Below are 24,179 nucleotides of genomic sequence, written 5' to 3'. Positions count from 1 at the left end.
TAGAGGGCCTTGTGTAGACATGAGGAAGGGACCTGCAAATTGGGAGGTAGACACAGATGATGAGTTACACATCAATGCAACATGCAGTGCACAACACAACAGCAATATGCACTAGGAATGTATACACAGTATTGACTAGACTACCCACACATGTAGTGGGAGTCCAATGTCACCATGTACGTCAATGTCACTTGGGCACACCCTTTGCAAGCCCATGGAAACGGGAAGCAGGAGGGGTGTGTGTGACTCAAACCCAAGCATCTGAACCAAATACATGACAAGCCTGCATGTGTCCAGCCACAATGCAGCGTATGCCCACAGGAACCACGGAAGCCAACAAATTGTCCCCAAAAAATTGGGAAAAAAATAATTAAAAATAAAAATAAAAATAAAAAAAAATCAAAAATGGCCATTGATGAGCCCGGGGGGGTTGGGGAGGCCACCCAGGAGGTCCGAGGACAGGGTGCACACCAGAACCCACCTGTGTGGATCCTGGGAAAAAAAAACACCTCCATGGGCTCATGGCCCACACGGCTACCCTATTATGATAGTTTATTTATATAGCGCCTATACACAATGTGTTATTGTGGGAGTATCACTGCTGTCGCTATTATCACCCTGTGCAGCTGCATCCGGAGGTGGTTGCACTATGGGAGGCAGCACACGCAAGGCCCTAGTCTGCTCCTCCATGGCTGCAAGCATGCGGGTGTGGTAGGTCTGGTTCTGAAGGATGAGTGTGCGGAGGTCCCCATGCAACAACTCACGGGATGCCCGGACCTCCGCCCTCGTTGCCTGCATCTCAGCTGAGAGCGTACGGGTGAGACGCTCCAGCTGCTGTTCTGTCCTTTGGTGTGTTGAAGCCTCAAGCTCAACAAGAGTCGTCCTGAGGTGAAGGAGCTCCTGCCTCAGGGCTTCCCTGTGGCCCTGGGACTCAATGGAGATGGCCTCCTGCAGAGTCGCCAGTGCCGCCCGCCTGTCCCTGTTGGACCCCAACATGTCCTCCCTGTGTGACTGGCAGATGGAGTCGGTTGCCTGCTGTAGTCGCTCCATCAGCCTTTCAGGGGGGACAATGGAAGTGGCCACCCTATCCATGGCCTGAGCCATCATATCGGATGATGCTGCCTGTTGGGTTGCCATACCATAAATGGATTGCTCCCATGCGGTATTGCCAGGTGGCGTACGGCCACCACGTCGGCGGGCACCACACCTGTCTGGGGCAAGGCGAACAGCTCCTTGCTGTGCCGGCACTGCCTGAGGCTGCAGGACTGCATTCCCCCTCTGATCTGCTGGCCCAGGAACAGGATCAGATGTCGCGGAGTGTGACCCTGCATCCGTAACCACCAAAGGCCTAGCTGCCAACACTGACATCCCCATTGAGGGTTCTGACCCTGGTGCAGGTGGGTGGGACAGAACAGAATCCCTCCCTGGAACACTCACCTGCGACGGCACGTAGGTCTCATCCGAATCAACACCTGAGTACAGCTCGGGGGAGGTGCAGCCAGAGACACCCCTTGAGAGCACGACCTGCAGCAGTTGTGGGTTCTCACCCACCACCACACCACGTCCCTCACTGGTGGTTGGTCTGCCCTCAGACCCCTCCTGGGTCTGCACCATCTCCACAACCCCAGCAGTATCAGGTGCGTCTTCCCCTGCAAAGACATAAAAACAAAGAAATGGAAACAGGCATTAGCACCATGGCACACAATGAGGGCTGAGAAGCAAGAGAACCAGTACTTGATTGACACATGTCCCACATGACTAAAACCCTCCCATGCATGCACCCTCACTGCATATGAAGGGCAGGCAAATGGCACACACTGATGACACCAAGATGGAAGATGAACACATTTTCTGCATGCTGCCTGGCAGTGGCATCACACATTGGCCTGTGATTGCCAGGTGAAACACACATGCCATCACAAAGATGGCATGTACCATTGCTATTGAGTGAAGATGGAGAGGAGGGCAGCACCTATTCATTCAGTCCAGTTCCCGCATGTAATAGCTTTTCTAATTCAAACAGGTCAGATTTTTCACCTGGAGCTGCCAGTCCGAAATGGTCCAATTGCACAGGGACATGTGTGAACAAATGATATCCAGGTAACAAAATCACTCCACTTTACCATAGCCATGTCAGACATGTGACTAGAGGACTGCGACATGCCTAGTAAAAGTGGTGGAATGCAAACAATCTGACTGAATGAACAGTGAAAAATAAGCAACAATGTTGTGGCAAGGTGACAATTCAAGGGCAACTGGCGTGCAGTTGGGCTAGATGTCTACTGTTGGCAGAAGGGATACTGCTATGGCCAAATGCAGCTGCGCAGGATGTATTGCATGAAGCACATGGCTGACCCATACGACTCAGGCGCACACACTCTCACCTGGCACACAAACAGAAGCCCTCACACACACCATGCACATGGATGACACACACATGCATGTGCACTCACCGGACAATGCCTCGTAATCAGGCAGATCTCCCACGCCTTGGATCTGTTTCTCCGTGACGTAGGTCCCAGCGACTGACTCATGTGGAGTGAGTTCCATGTCTACTACTGGAGACCCACCTCCAGTCACTAGAGTTGCGGCATGACTTGAGGCCAGCTTACTCTTTGCCCTGCGCTTTAGGTCATTCCAGTGCTTATAGCAATCATTGGCTGTGCGCCTCACGATTCCAAGGGCACTTACGATGTCCGCAACGGTCTGCCAGTGTGCCTGGCGTTGTGCAGGTGTGGTCTTGGATCCTGCAACAATGACCATCTCGTTGTCATGTGCGGACACATACTCGACAAGTGCATTCAGTTCGTCATCCGCTAAGCTGGGCTTCCTCGACGGGCCGGACTGTGTAGCCGTGTCTGGGGCATCAGCCTGTGCCGGACGAGCACTCTTCCTCTTCCGCTTGGAAGGTGGTGGTGATCCTGAGTGTCCTGCGCCGCTCTGGACACTAGGGGCAGGAGCCCTGGTGGACTCTGTATCAGGAGTGTGGGATTGCACACTCAGCATGGGAGTTGGTGCAGGCATTGGCTCAAGTGTGATGGTGTCAGGGGGAATGTCAGCAGGATGGACTAGGACCGACACTGTCCTGGCTGGGTGTGTGAGGGCTGGGGTGGATGGAGCCGCAGCTGCCCCTGCAGCCTCTCCGCCCTGCCTACTTGGGGCAGCAGATGACCTTGCTGCCCCAGATGCACGTGGCATGGTGACATCAACGTGCACCAGCGCACGTGTCATAGGCCTGCTGACCTGGAAGTCAGCCATGGAGTCAGCCAGGTCTGGTGCCACAATGGGCTGGTCCAACAAGGGCTGAGCATGGATGGTGTCAGCCACATCAGCCTCAAAGGGAGGGGGGGGGATTATGGGTGCCCTTGACTGGTCCTCCACACATGGGGGGACAGGCTCACCCTGCAAGTAACGACCACGTCCCCTACCGGATCCACCACGGCCACCACTTGTGGCTCTTCCACCTTTGCCACCCTTACGGAATCCTCGCCTCCCAGCCATGGCACTGATGTTAATGTGCGTATGGGAGTGGCTGTAAACTATTGTCCTGGGCAATTGGGGGTCAAAGGGGTTGGGTACCAGATGGTAATTGTACCCTAGTGCTCTTGCAAGGCTGAATGTAACCCCTGGGGAAAGATGACGGGTCACGCTATGCACAGGAGCCCCAAAAAAGGGAGATGACGTGCACGCAACCCCTCCTAGACCACGTGTGCAGAAAGAAAAACCTGCACTACGCTGTGGCACCCAGTAACACAAGAATGAACGTATGCGTGTCACACGCAGCCTAGAATGACCTCTGAAGGGGTAGGCTACACACGGGGCAAGCACAGATGTTAGATACGTGCGTGACTCACCGTCTGCCAGGTAAAAGAGCGTGAAAAAGGAGCGCCTTTGGTTGGCAACACCCCCGCCAAAAGAAGATTTGTACGCTGTCTGAGGAGACAGGACAACAGTAGAAGGGAACACTGTTTGAGGGAACAGGCCCAGGTAAACCAGTAAAAGAGAAAAAAGAGAAAAAGCTGTCAGAGGTAACAGGGAATACGAACTTGAAACGCCGTGAAGTAAATCGCGTGTGAAACGACAAGAAGTACAGAATTCACCCACTCGCTCTCCACGAAAAGCACGTACAAGGAAATGGTGTTCTACACGTACCTTTTATACAGGCCCACACGTCCAGCGTCACTTACGCGGCGTGTACGCGCTAGGGCCATTTCCACCAATTACACGCTTTGTCACTTCTGCGTGTAGGGCCATTTCCACCAATTACACGCTTTGTCACTGCCGCGTGTACGCGCTAGGCCCATTTCCACCAATTACACGCGATAACACTCTGACGTGCTGTCCAATTACACGCGATGACACTCTGACGTGCAGTCTTTCCACGTGTGCTCTGTCATCACGTGCTGTGTGGGAAACACCCGTGCGGGTCATGTCACAGACGCGCTTACGCGCTGAGGGCCTTTGGTCCAACAGAATCGCGTATGTGTGCTGACGCGCTTATGCGCTAAGGGCCTTTCCTCGATTTTCACGCTGACGTGCAGACTTTTCACGTGCCAAATCACTCCGTATCAAGCTGGCCACGCGTATGCACACGGAAGACCACGCTCCTGCCCAGAAGGCCGAACTACTGCCCCCCAGAGCCCCGAGCACGCTCCCACCTGCCATCTGCTGCTGCCTGACCGCCTGCTGCCCACGTGCACTGCCATTTGCTGCCTGCACATCAGCCAGGGGTGCTGTTGCTGTGACCACCCCTGCTGGAACCGAAGACTCCCGACTGGGATTCCATCGCTCCACAGCCCAGCCCCAGGACCCAGTTGCCCACCCACTCCTGCCTCTGGGGTTGTCATGTCGGGGCAAACACCATCTGTGACCACTGACAACCCCCGGCCAGAGAGGCAGAGGGGCACCAGCTTCAGTGCCACCGAAGTTGGTGTCCTGGTGGAGCAAGTCCTGGGGCAGTATGATGCCCTCTTCGGAAGTTCCCGCGCCGACAAGGAAGGACGGACTCGGATCTGGACTGACATCGTGACTGCCATCAACGCGGAGGGGGTGGCAGTCCGCGACTTACAACATGTCAGGAAGCGCTGGGAGGACTTCAGGTCCAGGACCCTGAACAAGGCCCGGCGCCTCTTGAAGGCAGCGGATGCCAAGGGGCGCAGGGGCCACTTGTCGGAAGAACAGATGAGGGTCCTGGAACGCATATCCCCAGCGCTCCACGTCCAGGTCCTGGAGAAGCAGACCCGTCTGGAGTCGAGCGGTGAGTGTACATGCATCCTGATTGTGAGCAGTGCGTGTGGTGATTATTCGGTATTGTGCAGGTTGCACATCTGTTTGTATGGGGTCGAGTATGGGTGGGGGTGTACAGGGCCGTGGGGCTGACACATGCGAGGGCTGTAATGTGTGAGACATGGATGGTGCTTGTGTGTGTAGGCTTGCATGCCAAATGCAGTTGTGCGTGCACACATGTTTGGATGAATGTGTATGTAAGTAGACATGTCCGTGATGTCACGCATGTATGTTGTTTTCGGCTGCATGTATGAGCACTGTGTACATGTGCATGTGTGTGTATTTGACAAGGGTGCAACAGTGATGCAACATGGATGCATGTGACAGCGGTATGTGGAAGCCTGATTGGCAGATGTGACATGGATGCCCGTCTGAACAGTGCGACACTTGGCAGAGGTGTACACATGCATGCAAGTGTGGTGGTGTGTGTACATGTGTGGTGCACTTCCTGTGTTGCATGTGATCTCTGGCTCACCTTTGGCTGCTCATGCTGTTGTATTTGTATGGATGGTGGTGGCAGTTGCGATATGGCTGTGGTATGGCTCATGTGTGCGAGTTGCAATGACATGTGTGTTGGGGATTGTGGTGACATGTCTGAGGTTTACCAATGCCACTCATGTGCAACTGTCATGTGTGTATGTGTCCATTGTACAGTGCCCTGATGCCTGTGTTTTGTTTCTCCCTGTCTGCAGCGTCAACTGATGAAGAGGGCGGAGAAGATGCTGTGGAGCACAGCGGCGGGGATCCCACCGCCAGCCGAAGACGCAAGGCCCGGCTCCCCTCCCGTGTTGTCATCTCGTCGGGGAGTGAGGAGTCTGGTGCCGCGTCCCAGGCCGCAGCTGCTGGGGGGAGGTCCAAGAGGTGGAGGTTGGAGTTGGACTCCTCGGCAGCAGAAGGGGCAGCTGGGACCCCACAGGGCCCAACAGGGGAAGATGGCACGGAGTCATCCAGGTTGGTGGGGGGTTTGGTGGAGGAGGAGGCCGTGCAAGCACCAGAGACGGGGTCTGGAGGTGGGGATCCCACTGGTGCTAGTGGTGCGGTACAGGACCAGGGACAGGAGGCAGCACAGGCCGCCGCGGAGGTGCCTGTGTGCAATCCTGTCCCCGATCCTGTCCCTGCATCATCTTGCACCAGCAGGGATGCCTACGTCCAGACCCGTTTTCAGGTAGGGGATGTGCTGACGTCAACTGGCCTTCCTCTGCCTGCGGAAGTGGCCATCCAGGTCCGGGTTGAGCCTGTCCTGGCTGGTGTGGCGTTGCGTCAACGGGCCATGCGAGGTGACCTGCAGTCTTTTCATGGAGAGACTGCACGTCATCTCGAATGGCTCGTTGACCACGTCAGCCTGCTGGGACAGGTCACCCAGACCGGATTCCTCCGTCTGATGGGGCTTGCTCCGATCCCCTCCTCAACTGGACCCCCTACGCGCCAGTCGTCCTCTGTGCCATCTTTCCACCCATCAGTCACCTGGGTGCCCTGTGGAGCTGCCTCTGACGGTGCGGCCAGGCTGGTGGAGGAGGCATCCCTGCCACAGTCGGGAGTCGGAGGTCCAGCAGGGGTGGCCACATCAACAACTGCACCCCAGCCGGCGGAGGATGTGCAGGCAGCAGGAGGCAGTGCACGGGCAGAGGCAGAGCAGCAGCAGCAACATGGTGGGAGCCATGAAGGCTCGGGGCCTTCGACATCGGAGGGGCAGGCATCGGCCGGAGGGCAGGAGGACCCAGGACAGAGAGTGTCTTCCGTGTGGCAGCGGTTGGGCCACGCCATAGGTGCGGAGCGGCGGCGGGCGGAAGAGGCGCGGCTCACAATGGTCAGGGCGGAGAACTCCATGCGGAGGGCCCTGAGGCAAGCCGAGTGCCTCGAGGCAATCCGCAGGGGGTTGGAGGAGGACACGGCATCGTCCCTGCGGACCCTCGGGGCCATGGAACTGGACCGCCTCCGGGACATCGAACAGGAGTTCGATGATGCCCTGGCCCGGAACACCACAGAGTGAGCCGCTGGACTTGCCCGCCACCTTTGTATATAGTTCTTTAGTTTTAGGTTTCCTTTGTTTGTTCTTATGATTTGGAGTCGACGGACACTGCTCCACTTTTTGTATATAGTTGCATTTTAGTTAGGTTTTTTTGTAGGTTTCCTTTGTTCAGTTGGGCTCATGGACCCTTGGAAGTTTTTTACATAGTTCTTAATTGGATAGATATTTTTTTACATTTGACTTTGGACTACATTTTTTTGGATTCGGATTTGCTGTTTTTTTTTGTTTATACAGACATGCAGCTTATTTTTTCTCATTCCCATTGTAGTTTGTTTAATTTCTTTAGCATTCTTTCTTTTTTTCAATACAATTTTGTTTTCATACTTCACTGTGTGGTATCATCTCATTGGTTTCATGCATGTCATGTTGGGTGTTTTCCCATTCAATTGCAACCATTGTGTGTGACGGACATGGGTTCATTAGCTTCATGAACATTGGGGGTGTAACATGTAATTTCCATTTCCATATGGGTGAATGGGTTACTTGGTAGGGCTTTTTGGCTGTGGAGGCTGACCATAACGCACATGATTGAGGATTGTGAGGACCTGGTGGAGGGTGCCCCTGGATGCTGGGGGGTGGGGGTGTAGGGGGACATGAGTGGGGGCCTGGTGGTGCTGCCCCTGCACTGCTGGGGGTGGGGGTGGTGGGAGACATGAGTGGGGGCCTGGTGGAGGGTGCCCCTGGATGGTGGGGGGTGGGGGTGGTGGGAGACATGAGTGGGGGCCTGGTGGAGGGTGCCCCTGCACTGCTGGGGGGTGGGGGTGCAGGGGTACATGAGTTGGACATGAGTGGGGGCCTGCTGGCAGGTGCCCCACAGTGCTGGGGGGTGGGGGTGGTGGGGAACATGAGTTGGACATGGGTGGGTGCCTGCTGGCAGGTGCCCCACAGTGCTGGGGGGTGGGGGTGGTGGGGAACATGAGTTGGACATGGGTGGGGGCCTGCTGGCAGGTGCCCCACAGTGCTGGGGGGTGGGGGTGGTGGGAGACATGAGTGGGGGCCTGGTGGAGGCTGCCCCTGCACTGCTGGGGGGTGGGGAAGGTGGGAGACATGAGTGGGGGCCTGGTGGAGGGTGCCCCACAATGCTGGGGGAGTGGGGGTGGTGGGAGACATGAGTGGGGGCCTGGTGGAGGGTGCCCCTGGATGCTGGGGGGTGGGGGTGTAGGGGGACATGAGTGGGGGCCTGGTGGTGCTGCCCCTGCACTGCTGGGGGGTGGGGGTGGTGGGAGACATGAGTGGGGGCCTGGTGGAGGGTGCCCCTGGATGGTGGGGGGTGGGGGTGGTGGGAGACATGAGTGGGGGCCTGGTGGAGGGTGCCTCTGCACTGCTGGGGGGTGGGGGTGCAGGGGTACATGAGTTGGACATGAGTGGGGGCCTGCTGGCAGGTGCCCCACAGTGCTGGGGGTGGGGGTGGTGGGGAACATGAGTTGGACATGGGTGGGTGCCTGCTGGCAGGTGCCCCACAGTGCTGGGGGGTGGGGGTGGTGGGGAACATGAGTTGGACATGGGTGGGGGCCTGCTGGCAGGTGCCCCACAGTGCTGGGGGGTGGGGGTGGTGGGAGACATGAGTGGGGGCCTGGTGGAGGCTGCCCCTGCACTGCTGGGGGGTGGGGAAGGTGGGAGACATGAGTGGGGGCCTGGTGGAGGGTGCCCCACAATGCTGGGGGAGTGGGGGCGGTGGGAGACATGAGTGGGGGCCTGGTGGAGGGTGCCCCTGGATGCTGGGGGGTGGGGGTGAAGGGGGACATGAGTGGGGGCCTGGTGGAGGGTGCCCCTGGTGGCTGGGGGGTGGGGGTGGTGGGAGACATGGGTGGGGGCCTGGTGGAGGGTGCCCCTGGATGCTGGGGGGTGGGGGTGCAGGGGGACATGAGTGGGGGCCTGGTGGAGGGTGCCCCTGGTGGCTTGGGGGTGGGGGTGGTGGGAGACATGAGTGGGGGCCTGGTGGAGGCTGCCCCTGCACTGCTGGGGGGTGGGGTGGTGGGAGACATGAGTGGGGGCCTGGTGGAGGGTGCCCCACAATGCTGGGGGGTGGGGGTGCAGGGGTAGATGAGTTGGACATGAGTGGGGGCCTGCTGGCAGGTGCCCCACAGTGCTGGGGGGTGGGGGTGGTGGGGAACATGAGTTGGACATGGGTGGGTGCCTGCTGGCAGGTGCCCCACAGTGATGGGGGGTGGGGGTGCATGGGTACATGAGATGGACATGAGTGGGGGCCTGCTGGCAGGTGCCCCACAGTGCTGGGGGTTGGGGGTGGTGGGGAACATGAGTTGGACATGGGTGGGGGCCTGCTGGCAGGTGCCCCACAGTGCTGGGGGGTGGGGGTGGTGGGAGACATGAGTGGGGGCCAGGTGGAGGCTGCCCCTGCACTTCTGGGGGGTGGGGGTGGTGGGAGACATGAGTGGGGGCCTGATGGAGGGTGCCCCTGGTGGCTGGGGGGTGGGGGTGGTGGGAGACATGAGTGGGGGCCTGGTGGAGGGTGCCCCTGCACTGCTGGGGGGTGGGGGTGGTGGGATACATGAGTGGGGGCCTGGTGGAGGCTGCCCCTGCACTGCTGGGGGGTGGGGGTGGTGGGAGACATGCGTGGGGGCCTGGTGGAGGCTGCCCCTGGTGGCTGGGGGGTGGGGGTGGTGGGAGACATGAGTGGGGGCCTGGTGGAGGCTGCCCCTGGTGGCTGGGGGGTGGTGGTGATAGGGGACATGAGTGGGGGCCTGGTGGAGGGTGCCCCTGCACTGCTGGGGGGTGGGGGTGGTGGGAGACATGAGTGGGGGCCTGGTGCAGGGTGCCCCTGCACTGCTGGGGGGTGGGGGTGGTGGGAGACATGAGTGGGGGCCTGGTGGAGGCTGCCCCTGCACTGCTGGGGGGTGGGGGTGGTGGGAGACATGAGTGGGGGCCTGGTGGAGGGTGCCCCTGGATGCTGGGGGGTGAGGGTGCAGGGGGACATGAGTGGGGGCCTGGTGGAGGGAGCCCCTGGTGGCTGGGGGGTGGGGGTGGTGGGAGACATGGGTTGGGGCCTGGTGGAGGGTGCCCCTGGATGCTGTGGGGTGGGGGTGCAGGGGGACATGAGTGGGGGCCTGGTGGAGGGTGCCCCTGCACTGCTGGGGGGTGGGGGTGGTGGGAGACATGAGTGGGGGCCTGGTGGAGGGTGCCCCTGGTGGCTGGGGGGTGGTGGGAGACATGGGTGGGGGCCTGGTGGAGGGTGCCCCTGGATGCTGGGGGGTGGGGGTGGTGGGAGACATGAGTGGGGGCCTGCTGGAGGGTGCCCCTGCACTGCTGGGGGGTGGGGGTGGTGGGAGACATGAGTGGGGGCCTGGTGGAGGGTGCCCCTGGTGGCTGGGGGGTGGGGGTGGTGGGAGACATGAGTGGGGGCCTAGTGGAGGGTGCCCCTGGTGGCTGGGGGGTGGGGTGGTGGTAGACATGAGTGGGGGCCTGGTGGAGGGTGCCCCTGCACTGCTGGGGGGTGAGGGTGGTGTGAGACATGAGTGGGGGCCTGGTGGAGGCTGCCCCTGCACTGCTGGGGGGTGGGGGTGGTGGGAGACATGAGTGGGGGCCTGGTGGAGGGTGCCCCTGGTGGCTGGGGGTGGGGGTGGTGGGAGACATGGGTGGGGGCCTGGTGGAGGGTGCCCCTGGATGCTGGCGGGTGGGGGTGGTGGGAGACATGAGTGGGGTCTGGTGGATGGTGCCCCTGCACTGCTGGGGGGTGGGGGTGGTGGGAGACATGAGTGGGGGCCTGGTGGAGGGTGCCCCTGGTGGCTGGGGGGTGGGGGTGGTGGTAGACATGAGTGGGGGCCTGGTGGAGGCTGCCCCTGCACTACTGGGGGGTGGGGGTGGTGGGAGACATGAGTGGGGGCCTGGTGGAGGGTGCCCCTGGTGGCTGGGGGGTGGGGGTGGTGGGAGACATGAGTGGGGGCCTGGTGGAGGGTGCCCCTGGTGGCTGGGGGTGGGGGTGGTGGTAGACATGAGTGGGGGCCTGGTGGAGGGTGCCCCTGCACTGCTGGGGGGTGGGGGTGGTGGGAGACATGAGTGGGGGCCTGGTGGAGGGTGCCCCTGGTGGCTGGGGGGTGGGGGTGGTGGGAGACATGAGTGGGGGCCTGGTGGAGGCTGCCCCTGCACTGCTGGGGGGTGGGGGTGGTGGGAGACATGAGTGGGGGCCTGGTGGAGGGTGCCCCTGGTGGCTGGGGGGTGGGGGTGGTGGGAGACATGAGTGGGGGCCTGGTGGAGGCTGCCCCTGCACTGCTGGGGGGTGGGGGTGGTGGGAGACATGCATTGTTGATCAGTAGTGCAAGGTGACATGTGGGTTGGCTGGGGGGCATGCCCATGGTGGATGGGCTGCCTGCGGGACATGAGCAGGGGTGCAGGGTAGTCCCCCGTGGTGTGGGATGCCTGCAGGGGCCGTGGAGGTTGTGGAGCGTACACCTGGGAGGACCCACACGGCCAATTCACGTGTAGTACTCCCCAGAACCCCTGAAATACACATACCCTGCTGAAATCGCGTGTGGAACTTCCCGCGCACCCCTGGAATACACGTACCCTGCTGAAATCGCGTGTGGAACTTCCCGCGCACCCCTGGAATACACGTACCCTGCTGAAATCGCGTGTGGAACTTCCCGCGCACCCCTGGAATACACATACCCTGCTGAAATCGTGTGTGGAACTTCCCGCGCACCCCTGAAATACACGTACCGTGCTGAAATCGCGTGTGGAACTTCCCGCGCACCCATGGAATACACGTACCCTGCTCGCACTGGGCCAATCGCGTGTGGAACTTCCCGCGCACCCCTGAAATACACGTACCCTGCCGAAATCGCGTGTGAGACTTCCCGCGCACCCCGGTATACACGCACACGTATTTTTTGTCAGTGGGTGTCTGTGTTTGTGGGTACCCCTTTGCAGGTCATTTGTCCTGGAGGGCCACAGTATAGGACATTCATCATGGCTGTATATAGGTGCTATTTGTTGGCGCACCTTTTGGCGCACATTTCTTCCAGGCGCAGAGACGCTACCGCCTGCTTTCTTGTGGCGGTCGTGTTTGTGCCTGTGCGCTGGTTTGAGCGTGCGCTTTTTTGCCCTATTCTATTCCATGAATACCTGTTGTAGGCGAGCGTGTGGGCGTTCCGCGCACTTGTACCCTGTACTTCCCCCGTGACGCCCACGTTTTGCAAGTTATTCCCCAATCCGAGTGTTACGCCCCGTGTTCCGCCTACTTTTGTTGCGTGCGCCGCGCTATGTGCAATTTTCGCTGTGGCCTGTGCGATTTTCGCTGTGACCTGGCGCACGCAGTTAGATGGCCTGTGCGCCAACGTGCGCCGCGCACTTTTTTATCGCCCATCCGATGGTTTTCTCGCGCACGGCCTTCCATGAATCGATGTGCGCTGCTTTTCGTGCGATTTTCGCACTTGCACTGCGATTTTCGCTATTCCACTGCGATTCGCATGTTTTTGCCCACTTGCGCCGCGCTAATTATTCCATGAATCGGCCTCTTAATATCTTCTTCATTATTTCTTTAGCATGAGTATTTTCATCTCAAGCCCGAAATGTTGCTCATCTTTCACACCTCCTCCTTTGTTTCTGTAGAATTTCTATATTCTTCAGCCTCTTCTTCTGAGTGTGTCAGCTCTACTCTGTATGACATCACTTGGCTTCTCTTTTGCTCAGTTTTCACACTTCTTCCAGGATTTCATTCATAGGACCATCATATTGTTGTGAATGCCTGTATGACTTCCTCAATGGGAATCTTACTTGCACAATCCCTTTCGGCATCAATGTTTTCACCAGTACTGCACATGTCTCACACTCTGGCTCCCAACATATAGGCAGCATGAGGGAGGAGCTTTGGGTGGGGATACTTGGCTCCACCTCTGCAAAAGTTTCTCAGTCTGAGTTGCCAACCTGTGGTGGATCACAAGCACACTATTATACATGGAGACATTAACATTTGATTTGACGAAGACAATTATACTTCTGCCATATCACAGTGCTCCTACATGGCCAGCCTTCACCTTAACAGATTGCAAAGGTGTCATTATAACGTTAATATGGAAGATAACTAGCCACACTGACAGGAGTATAAGGATGGCTTTATGTCTTGTATTAGGTTCTATTAAGGATTTGATTTATTTATTTTTCTCTGCCCTGATCGATTGGTTTGTGGTGAACCTTATCATGTTTATAATGGTTTTATATATCCTGTATATTGAATATTCTTCTACATTTTAATTGATTAATGTGATTATGTGTAAAGTTTTTTACATTTTGTACAAAACTGTATCACATTAATAAATAATAATAATAATTATGTAGAGCAATCATCTCAAGTTACCCATTTGGCCCACCAAAGGCATGCTTCCAACCTAAAAAGGGCTAGCTACTATCGCTAAGGGGCTGGAAAACAGTTGACCCAGAGAAACTCACAACTCTAATGAAGAGCATACAGCTAATCATTTCCCCACAAAATCATCACCTCCATGATGAATTAACAGTTTAGACAATGAGATGCTTCAGAACTGAGTTACGAAAGCCCTGGAAATTCTTACACCTATGAAACATTTCATTATATCATAGAGCAAAGATGTAGCAAGGTGAATCCTTCGCCAACTTTTGAACCCTAAAGAAAGCAAATCAGAAAACAGAAAAAGCATCAAGGAACCATCACAAAACAGCATACTGGCTGGATATTTGACAATATAAATCATCAATCTCAAAAGTCAAGGAATGTCATTAAGACAAAAACATTAGAACAGGGAGCAACCCACAGAAAAACGGTTCAAATCCTCAAGAAGGTTGGAAACAAAACCTTCTGCACAAATCCCTTAGACCATCTCAAACACTATGCAGTAACTTATCCAATCCTTTCAGAAACAAGGGTAACAATATTCAGAAAGCTATATATAGAACATAACTCAACAGGAACAATTATATTCTCCACAATGAAACCCTCTTGACAACCAGAACACTCAACAATTTCAAGACCAATTCTCATTTCTCTAACCTTGTGAAAGAAAGCAACATAGCAGGCATGCCAAAATATCCCAAACACTGCACATAAATACTGGGATCTGCAATCTGTGACTCTCTAGAAGTCTTGGACTACTTCTCCCATTATCCTTCGCCATTGACTTTGCTGATTAGGGCTAAAAGGAATTGTAGTCCAAACATCTGGAGATACTAAGGTTCCAGCCCCTTTATTTATACACACACCCTTAGATAAGCAACTCCATCCTATTTCTACAGTGAACTCAGGAACACTTCACTGGAAATCGGAATAGATCCAAGGCATTTCAAGTCTGTCTTTGGCCAATACTCAAAAACACTACTGAAAAATCAGGCCTCCCCACAACTACCAACCATTTATTAATATACTGCACCCAGACTAAGTTCCATGTTTACAGTCAATTCATGGGACATGCTGAGACTACCAACATCATTGACTATGCAAAAGTAAGTTTAAGACCATTAAGAGGAATGGAATATGCATTTAGATTAATTTAGCGTGATTTTGCAATCAAGATAGATACCAGCATCGCCTAAGCCCTCATATTTCTAGATATCTCAGCAGCTTTCGACACTGTTAACCACACATCGGAAATAAAAGGGTAGAAAAAGTTGAACTGTCCAAAAACATGCTGCATTGGATGATATTATTTCTCATGGGCAGAACAGAAAACACCAGCTAACGATATTTTAGTTCTAACTTTGGTAACATAAGATGTGGGTATGGCAAAGTTCAAGCCTATCTTCTCTACCCTTAAACATATAAATAGCTACCCTCTTGAGACTCATCAAAATCATGGTCTCACCTTCTACTCTTCCTCTGATGACACACAGATAATTTTCAAAATTATAAATACACAATCCTCATCAATTGACAGCCTCAAGTGAATGCCTGGATGACTAACAATAATCTTGCATTAAGCTAGGGTGCAGCAATGTCCTAGCATATCAAATTGGGGACCTGTCAAGAAAGCTCATTGTTGATCAAGAGTCCTATGGACAATGGATTACATTAGAGTCATACCTCATGGCATTGATAAAGATATGTTTCTACCACCTACTGCCGGACATGCAGATATTGCCTTTCCTCACCTTCCCACATAGAATACTCACTGTCATATGTTTGGTATAATCATGCATTGAGTATGAACACAGCATATACTTCTGCAAGGTGTGATTGCTTTACTTTTCTGAGAAACTTCAACAATTCCAGAACACAGTGGCAAGACTTCTTCTATGATGAGACAGGAAGACAATAGAAAACACATAATGTGGCTTTAATACCAGATCCTGCAGGGGCGGATCCGCCAGGACCAAGGAAGCATATTCATTTAAGAAAAGATCATCCCATACCAAGCAAGGCAACAACTGAGATCCTGTGATAACATACTGCTGAAAACCACACATCACTCTAAGAAAGATATAAGGGGTATGCTTTTTGTAGCATAGCAGCAAGCCAAAGTACTTCTATCCCAAAGGGATTCCATCAAATGCAGGATCAATTTACTTTCAGGAAACATTTGAAGGCCTAGATTTATTACACACCTAACTAGCCATTGCACCACTGCACCAGCCCGGCAACTACCACTCATGCACCTCACAGACAATTCTCTAAAACGCTGCTTAATCTCCCACACTAACCTTTCAACTCATGTTCTTAATAGCATTTTATAAACATTATAATGGCACATGTGATGCTAAAGAGCCTTCTCATCAGACTTCAAAAAACAAAACCAACTATCAAACCACAAACCTGCCAATGCATCCTAATACCCTGGATGCATAAGAGTCCCCTCTGAAAACAAAATGCCAGAGGCCTTCTGACAAATGACACCTACACACAGATCTGCATGCAGAGCTTAGGGTACGTTTGGTCTGCAAGCATTAAAACAACAGCTAAGCTATCTTGCATCTTCTATGTCCTCCCTCTATCCTTATCCCCTTTAACCATACTTACGATCAACCAGAGTACCTGTAGACCATGCAGATGGCAGTGGTTGTAGTGGTTGGGCTATACAACAACAGTAACATAACATACTTGTCTGAGGGCTTTTCTTGCAACAATTGTCCCTGACATTACCAGTATGGACTCTTTCTGAGTACTTTCACCCATTGTCTATGGGTCTTCTGCATGGGTCATAGTTTGCAGCCATGCTCCTGGCTGAAAACCTAAAGTGGCTTTTTGTGTGTTCTTTGTATTTTGACGATGTATGTGCACAGTCCTGCGTATTAGCCTTTTCCAATCTCATTGACTCACTTAGCTTCAATTATTTTTTTTACTGCCAAGGCCAGTGTTGTGCTGGTGGTGATGGAGTAGAAGCAAAGTACACAAATAATTTCTTTTGCTTGTTTTTTTGAAATGTTTGTTCAAAAGGGGGTTATAACATCAATGACGTCATGTTTTACTGGACGCGAGGAAATGATTCTGTCCGAGGACTAGAAACGCTTCGTTTGGCCCAGTACACAGTAGAAGGTCATTACACGTCAGTATCTGAAGCAGTTTATGAAACAGGTAAGAACATCAATAATGTTATTTGTTTGCATTCATAGAAGCACATTCGTTTTGCAGTGGCTCCTATGCGGGTCTAAAGTGTTTTACAATTACTAGAAATGTGCCTGATCTTCACTTTCACGTGTGGCATAAGTTGAAAACTGGTCGCTCCAATGAAATTATAATTTGCAAATTGAATTGACTGCATTTCTAGGGTAGCTATTCAATTATTAATTCAATAAAATGTTGCCTAGCCGAAAATATAAATGTATCATTCTATACATCAGACAAACGGTACCTTTGAAACAATAGATAGTTTGTACATCAAATTGATTTGACATTATATTTATTTATTTATGTCCTGACTCTACTGTGCAGTAATGTTGGAAAGATGCTACATCAGACAGTGCTTACAAACCTAGAAGTCAATGGAAATAGGAAGCTACATTTTGGGGAAATAACTGTGAGTAGGACATTGCAAGCTAACTAATGTGATTCCATTAATCACTAGTACATTAGAGTTGAGCAGGTTCAATGATGAACTTAGTGAAAGAAACTCGAATGCAGATAGTTGCGATGGTGGAAGAGGTGATGATAAGGGTGGTTTTTAAGTCACTCAAGGAAAAGCAACATCTTAGATTAAGAGTGTCCTAATTATGGAATCCAGAAGAGAAACAGACGTGATGCTATGTTTGGAATGAAGGAGACTGGGGAGTAAAAGGGGGTATAATATATAAAATAGGGGAGGGCAATTTCATCATGCTTTCAGTTCTTCAGTTAAAACATCTAGACAATGATAGAACACAAAATTAGTGATTTTACTCTTCTCAATATTAATTTCACTGACTTGTAAAAACATGCAGCAGAGCAGTTTGTCTGAGGCCCAGTTAACTTAAGCAATATTACCCTAGCAGGAGGGGCATTACTGGGCCAGGTAATGCTCCAGTGTAGCAGTTACAAGCCCGAGTGAAGCAAGTGCTTGTTGGGTATTTTGTGTCGATTTGGGGCCTGGCCGTATTTTCTTACCGCCAAAAATAATGGTAATTTGGCAATGACTACTCCTTGCATTTAGATTGTGTTTGGCTTTATAGTGGTCTACATTTTGTTGGTGGCATTTTGGTGAGCATATTTTTCTGTTTTATTCATGGCCCCAATATACAAAACCCCTTCTTTTTGCTTAGACTGTTCATGTGATCACTAGAGGCCTCGGACCTGCACTCAAGGATGCCAACATTTTCACCAATAGCATTCCCAATCCCCTGTGGTATTATCACTAATTTAGTTACATTAGTGAGATTATGTTTCCATAGGCCTCTTTTGCTGATTCATGTACGCTCAGCAAGAACTATTGTATTATATTCCACTCAGAAAACACACACACATACACTGAGTGGAATCACGCAAACAGCTATTTATAATTGCTAATGACATTGCTTCATCTGTATAGGAAACTTGGCACCTTTCCCTCTCTTGCAGGGTATTTCTTTTTAGATGCACCAAAGGAAAAAAAAATACTCTTACACAAACTGTGTGTTATAACAGTTTCATTTCAAAATGATACATTACCATTCTGGTGAGACAGTCCTTACTGAAATAAACAGAAGAGAAACAAATGCAATAATGCAATGAATTTCACTTTACATTTGCAACAAGAAAAATAAAAGTTACATCAATATGACAGCATTTGCATTTCAACATTATAATGTGGAAGTTAAACACAGGGATTCCCTAGCGCTATCTTTCCTGCCTGAGAAATACTTCATCCACGCGGCACACCCTCAATTTTTACGTGATAATTACCAGTTATCTGTAGCTCTCTGTAGCTCTCTGGCACACGAAATCCCTTGGCTTGCCTCCTCCGAGAAGTGGGCCCGGGGTTTTCTTTTTTAAAGCACACAGCGAGAACATGCAGTTCAATCTGCAATCTGCAGTTCTCAAGCCGGTGCCAAGTCCCAGTCTCTGAAGGTCAACAGTGCAGCTGGAACGGCACCTCCCAGCAGCAGAATGAAGGCAACCTCACAGCAGCTCCGCAAAAGTGAACTAACTATAATTCTGTCAGAGCTTGTCCAACCCAGCTCTGTTGCTTACGCAGCCTGTCTTCAGATATACTTCCCTCCAATCATATTAAATTGTATTAGGTTGCCACCCCTGTTTCACAAACAATGGGATCTTCATACTGCAATAACTGTTTCTGTTTCTTGCTTCCTGCTGCCTTTCCGTCCTTCACATTTCAATGCAGCCACAGAAAATCAGAGAAAAATGCACGTTTAAAAATGACTCTCATAGCACATCTCTTCTGCCTCTCTTTCCACATGGAGAGCACATTATAATGTTATTTAGTTGGAATTAGTGTTAGTATTTGTTAATTAAGTTAATCAATTAGATAACTAATGTGGTCTCCTGTGAATGAAGCATTTCAAATGAGAAAAGAGAAAAAGAAAAGAAAAAAAAAATCTATTATGCTTTTAAATCTGTAAGCTCCCTTCATTTGCATATCCATATGTTACACTGGCAACATCTGGCTGGCTATATGTGCCACATTATAGCAATAATGTGATCCCATGCAGTGGCGCTGCACTCCAAAATGCAATAAATTATACTACAGGCTTTAATCTAAGCCCTGGGGCATTACCGTCCCGTTAAAGCCCCCCTTCCCGGGTAATATTTCTATTAGTATCCCTGCACATTGTACCAGGGTACTAATAGAGTTTTGTAAAAAGTTGACGTAACTTTAACCAAAAAACAAAAAAAAATATGCCTGCCTTGGATCAGGAAAGAAAGGGCAGTGTAGTCTCTTCTCTCTTTCCATGGCAGCAAGTCACATGTCGGGATGTGCCGGGAATACTAATGTTCCAGGGACTGGCGAGGGGCATAGAAGCAGAAGGTATGTGGGGCAGGGATGCAGGGGGCGAACAGTGTGGAAAAGTGGGGAGGGCAGGAGGGGGACGTGGTTTGTGGTTGAGCACTTACCTCGTTACCCGGCAGGTGAAGATGGCAGTCTCCAGCACTGAGGAGCCTCCTAATTGACTGGGAGGTGAAGACCACACTCTGCCGGGTCCTAATTCAGAAATAGACCCTGAGCTTGGGGGCCATAGTACAGGCTGGAGCGAAGTGCAGGCTTTAACAAAGCCACAGGGCATTACCTGAAGCAGTAATGGTCCCAAAGTGAGGGGTTTATTGCTATTAGTATCCCGACAAGTTGTATCAGGATACTAATAGTGTTTAAGTTGTGAAACAATGGATTCATCATTTCACAACTTAAAAAAGCCATTTGGACGTCGGAGCTACCCCGGGAACACTACTGTTCCCAGTGCTGGCAACCATCAAGGAAGCTAAAGATAAGAGGGGAATGGGTAGGAGGGGCCAAAATGTGTGGCAAAGGGCAGTGGCATAACACAAAAAGTGTGGGGCCCCCTGCGAGCCATGCTGAGGGGGCCCCCCCAACTCAGCAACAAATCACAGGTCGCGCCACACTCTGGACCGCCCCGGATTATCACACTTGCATACTATGCACAAATGTGCTGTTGAAGGAGTATGCCACACAGTGAACTCGGAGAAATGTATAAATATGTGTTTTAATGTAATATACAGCACACTTTCTGAGAAACATTGGCTGAAAAGCCTGAGTGTTTCAATGGTTTTGTAGGGTAACACCAATCGAATACATGCAAGTCACCAACAGTGCACAGAAACATCAATTCTTTGCTATTAAAAATGCCATGCCACAATGAAAACATGTCCAACTGGCTACACAATGTAGACCAGTGTAATAACATTACAGTAAAGAATGCCAAGCCACATTTAGACATACCTAGACTGGTTGCACCAAAATGCCACATTCACGCCTGCGTCTCTGTGGCCTCTAACAACACGGCCAAACTGGTCAATCTTTTGCAGTCTTTACCTCTCCTGTTCCCTCCCAGGTCCTCTGTATGGCTCTGTTCGCTCACTTCTCTGCTAAAACTCAGGACATCCAGACCCCCATCTCCTCTTCCTCTCCCTCTTCCTCTCTTGACCCCCCATTGGCCAGCTATACTTCTCCTCCTCCTTTCTCCTCTTTCTCTCTGAAAATACCTGATGAGGTTTCTAAACAAGTCCGATCTTTGAATGTGTTGTCCAAACAGGTGCTCCCCTGCTCCTCTAGAACCATCAAGGACCATATTGACACCCTCGCTCCAGCCTTGGCTGATTTCTGTAATCACTCTTTCACCATAGGAATGTTCTCCTCTACCCTTAAGCACTTCCTTGTGCACCCACTCCTAAAGAAGCTGCCTGCCTTTCCTGCCTTCCTGGAAAACTATCACCCAATATCCATCACCCCTTTCCTGGGCAATTTGTTTGAAAAAAACTGGCCATCTTCCAGCTTACTCTCCACACTGAATCTGTTGGTTGTCTCCATCACCATCAGTCTGGCTTTAGAGCTGCCAGAGGCATGGAAACTGTTCTCCTGAACACCTGTGAAGATCTGCTCTCTAACCTTGATTACAGCAGTACTTCTGCTCTCATCCTCCTTGATATTTCCTCTGCTTTCGACACGTTCAACCACGCCATCCTGATTAATTGACTCCATGAGAACCTGGGCATTACGGATCAGGCCCTTGAGTGGCTGACCTCCTTCCTCTTGGACTGTCCCTCCCAGGTGCACCTTGGTCCCTTTCTCTCTGCCAGATCTCTCTATAACTGTGGTGTTCCCAAGGGCTCCATCCTCTCACCCTGGTTTTTCAACCTCTTCTTGGTCCCTTTGGCCCACCTGATCTCTACCTTCTCCTCTTATGCAGATGACACTCAGCTTTCCTTCAGGCTCCCCTCAGGCTCCTTTCCTCTCTCTCTCATTACTGACTGTCTATCCGTGATTCAGGGTTGGTACGCAACCAATGATCTCTCCCTTAATGCCAGTAAGATGGAGATCTTTCTCACTGGGACCCCTGCCCCTGCGTTCCCTCTCGCACTCTCTCTGCCCACCTTGGGCCCCCTTCTTTCGCCTTGCTGTGAGGCAAAAAACGTGGTTGTCATCTTTGACCCCACTCTCTCTTTCTCTCCTCACATCTCAGACATCGCCAAGAAGTCCCACTCCAGCTGCTCCACCTCAAAGGGACTCTTCTCTTTCTCACTTTCCCCCAGAAGCTCAATGTCTCCAGAGCCCTGGTTCTCTCTGGGCTGGACTACTGCAACAGCCTCTTTCTCAACCTGCCTTCCTCTACTCTCTGCCCTCTGCAACTTATCCAGAACAGGACTGCAAGACTTATCTTTGGCCTCAAGCCCAGGGAGCATATCTCTCCAGCCCTGAAATCTCTCCACTGGCTCCCGGTTGCTGCAAGGATCAATATCAAGACCATATGCATTGTCCACAAAGCTTTCTGGGCTAGAGCTCACACTACATCTATCGGTCTCTTCCAAAATACCTTCCTTCACAAGCCCTTCACTCAGCTCTCCTCTCTCTCTATTGCTCACTTCACTCATTACTCTTTCCTTCTCCTTCCTTCCCCACCCACCTCCTCTCCTCTCCTTCATATGCAAATTGTTCTACATACCGATTTTATGGCTTGATTAATATTTACTGTTACTGCTTCTACTGTTCTATGTTTGATGTGTTTTTGTTGTTAACTGTAAAGCGCCTTGGATTAAGGTGCTATATAAAACAATAACAAATACAAATATAAATACCTCCAACTCTCTAAGGGTTAAACACTTCCCCAGGAACAGAGTGGGGAGGTATATCTCTCTCCTAGGCAGGTGCCTCCCCCTGGAAAGGCCCCCCTGCCCCTCTCAAACTTGAGCCGGACCACCGGAAGATCCGGAAGCAGCTCAAAACGTTCCTCTTCTCCTCTGCTTTCTCTCTCTCCCTCCCTTCCTGGCTTACATGACCTACCTGTCTGCTGTACCGACTGGTTGCTGGGCTACCCTCAGCGTCTCACTATGTCCAGACGCTTTCTTGATCAGCCACCCCTGCACTGCCTCTGGGCGTACCATGCACTCAGGGGCTGTAACTGTAACCCTACAGTCCCTTGTTCTCCTTGCACTACTCAGAACTGCACTGCCCTGGCTGGACTTACTCAGAGAATAGCTGCCCTGTTTTTCCCTCCCATCTCCCTTGCACTTACCCCTCCCTTTCCCCTTGCACTTCTCATTCTCACACCTGCCTGATCTGAATGACACAAGGCCTAGTAAGATTGTTTGTCTTGTCCTCCCTCTATCTTCCCTCCTGTGTCTTGTCGCGCCTAGAAACACATGTGCACAGGCGCATTATAAATTACTTATATCATATCATTTTATCACAGATTCCCAGAAAAATATACAATGCCCCAGTAAGAAACGACTAGTCTGGCAGCACCGAAATGCCAGTTTAGCCAGGTAATCACACTTAGCAGGACTGCTTTATCAGAAATGGCCAGTTATAAAAAAAAAGTCATACCAAACTGAGGAATGACTAGACTGGCTGCACCAAAATGCCTCTCTAGCCACTAATACCACATAGCTTGCTGCTTAGACTGGACAGGGACAACCATTAGGATTTGTCACACAATCCCGCCCCCCCCAAAAACATCCCCTCTCCCTCCCTCCCCAACCTCCAAAATCAGCTCCTTGGCCCAGAATTACCTCCATGTCCCTCTTCCTTGTCCCATAGCTCACATATGAGGCTCCTTCACTCATAGGTAAGTTGGGATGAGGAGGAGTGGGACTAGGAGTAATGAAGATTACAGGTAGCTAAGTCAGGCATTACCTCCATGCACCTCTACCTCATCCCAGTACTTGTGTATGAGGCAGAGTGCCTCATACACAAGTAGTGGGACAAGGAAGAATAGGGCTAGGAGTACTGAATATTACCAATAAGTAATCAAGGCATTAAAAACAAGTAGTGTGCAACACAGTTGAGTTGACTGGGATTCAGCACTCCTCCACCACGAAAAGTTGGGCTATGTTGACTCGACCTGGCTGACCTTGGAGCAGTTGCCGGACAGAACAGGACAAAGATGTTAAACGACACCTGGGTTTTGCTGCTAACAAGAGCCCAGCAAATACTAACATAAAGCATTTCACTGTTAGTACCTGCATTCAAATGCCACATTTTTTAGCCAATTGAAATCATGATGTGGGTTTAGAACTTGCATGCCAGGGGAGTGATTGGAATGGTAGAGAGGGAACAGGAGCCCACTCAATTCTCGCAGCAGTCCATAAGTAGGAGAGAGTTAACTGCATGTAACATTGAAGCTGCATTCAAATAGTCCCCTTTAAATGCGTAAAGAAATTGGATTCCCCCACAGAAATAAGTTAGCACCTCCCCCACAGCCTGTGAAGTTAGCGCTTCTCCCAACATTTGAAGGGTTATCCCACCGAAATGTAGGTTTTGTTGCACCCCTGAACACAAGCACACACACCATTCACCATATACAC

At 51.7% G+C, this 24,179-nt stretch overlaps 1 protein-coding gene across 2 annotated transcripts in view; it reads left to right on the top strand.

Moving 5' to 3' along the window:
* The window catches only part of LOC138472975 (gamma-aminobutyric acid receptor subunit pi-like), a 1,132,082-nt gene that overhangs the window by 913,995 nt on the left and 193,908 nt on the right, over nt 1-24,179 (top strand). For both annotated transcript variants that reach the window (XM_069611405.1, XM_069611406.1), the window contains one exon: nt 16,671-16,808. In XM_069611405.1, the coding sequence (XP_069467506.1) occupies nt 16,671-16,808 (138 nt within the window). The remainder of the gene's footprint in view (nt 1-16,670; nt 16,809-24,179) is intronic.

This window comes from Ambystoma mexicanum, chromosome 8 (genome assembly GCF_040938575.1).
Source record: "Ambystoma mexicanum isolate Mex_15411 chromosome 8, UKY_AmexF1_1, whole genome shotgun sequence".
In the NCBI taxonomy this organism is placed as follows: Eukaryota; Metazoa; Chordata; class Amphibia; order Caudata; family Ambystomatidae; genus Ambystoma; species Ambystoma mexicanum.
Note: the sequence above shows the minus strand (reverse complement) of the source record. Positions and strands in the feature narration are given on the sequence as shown.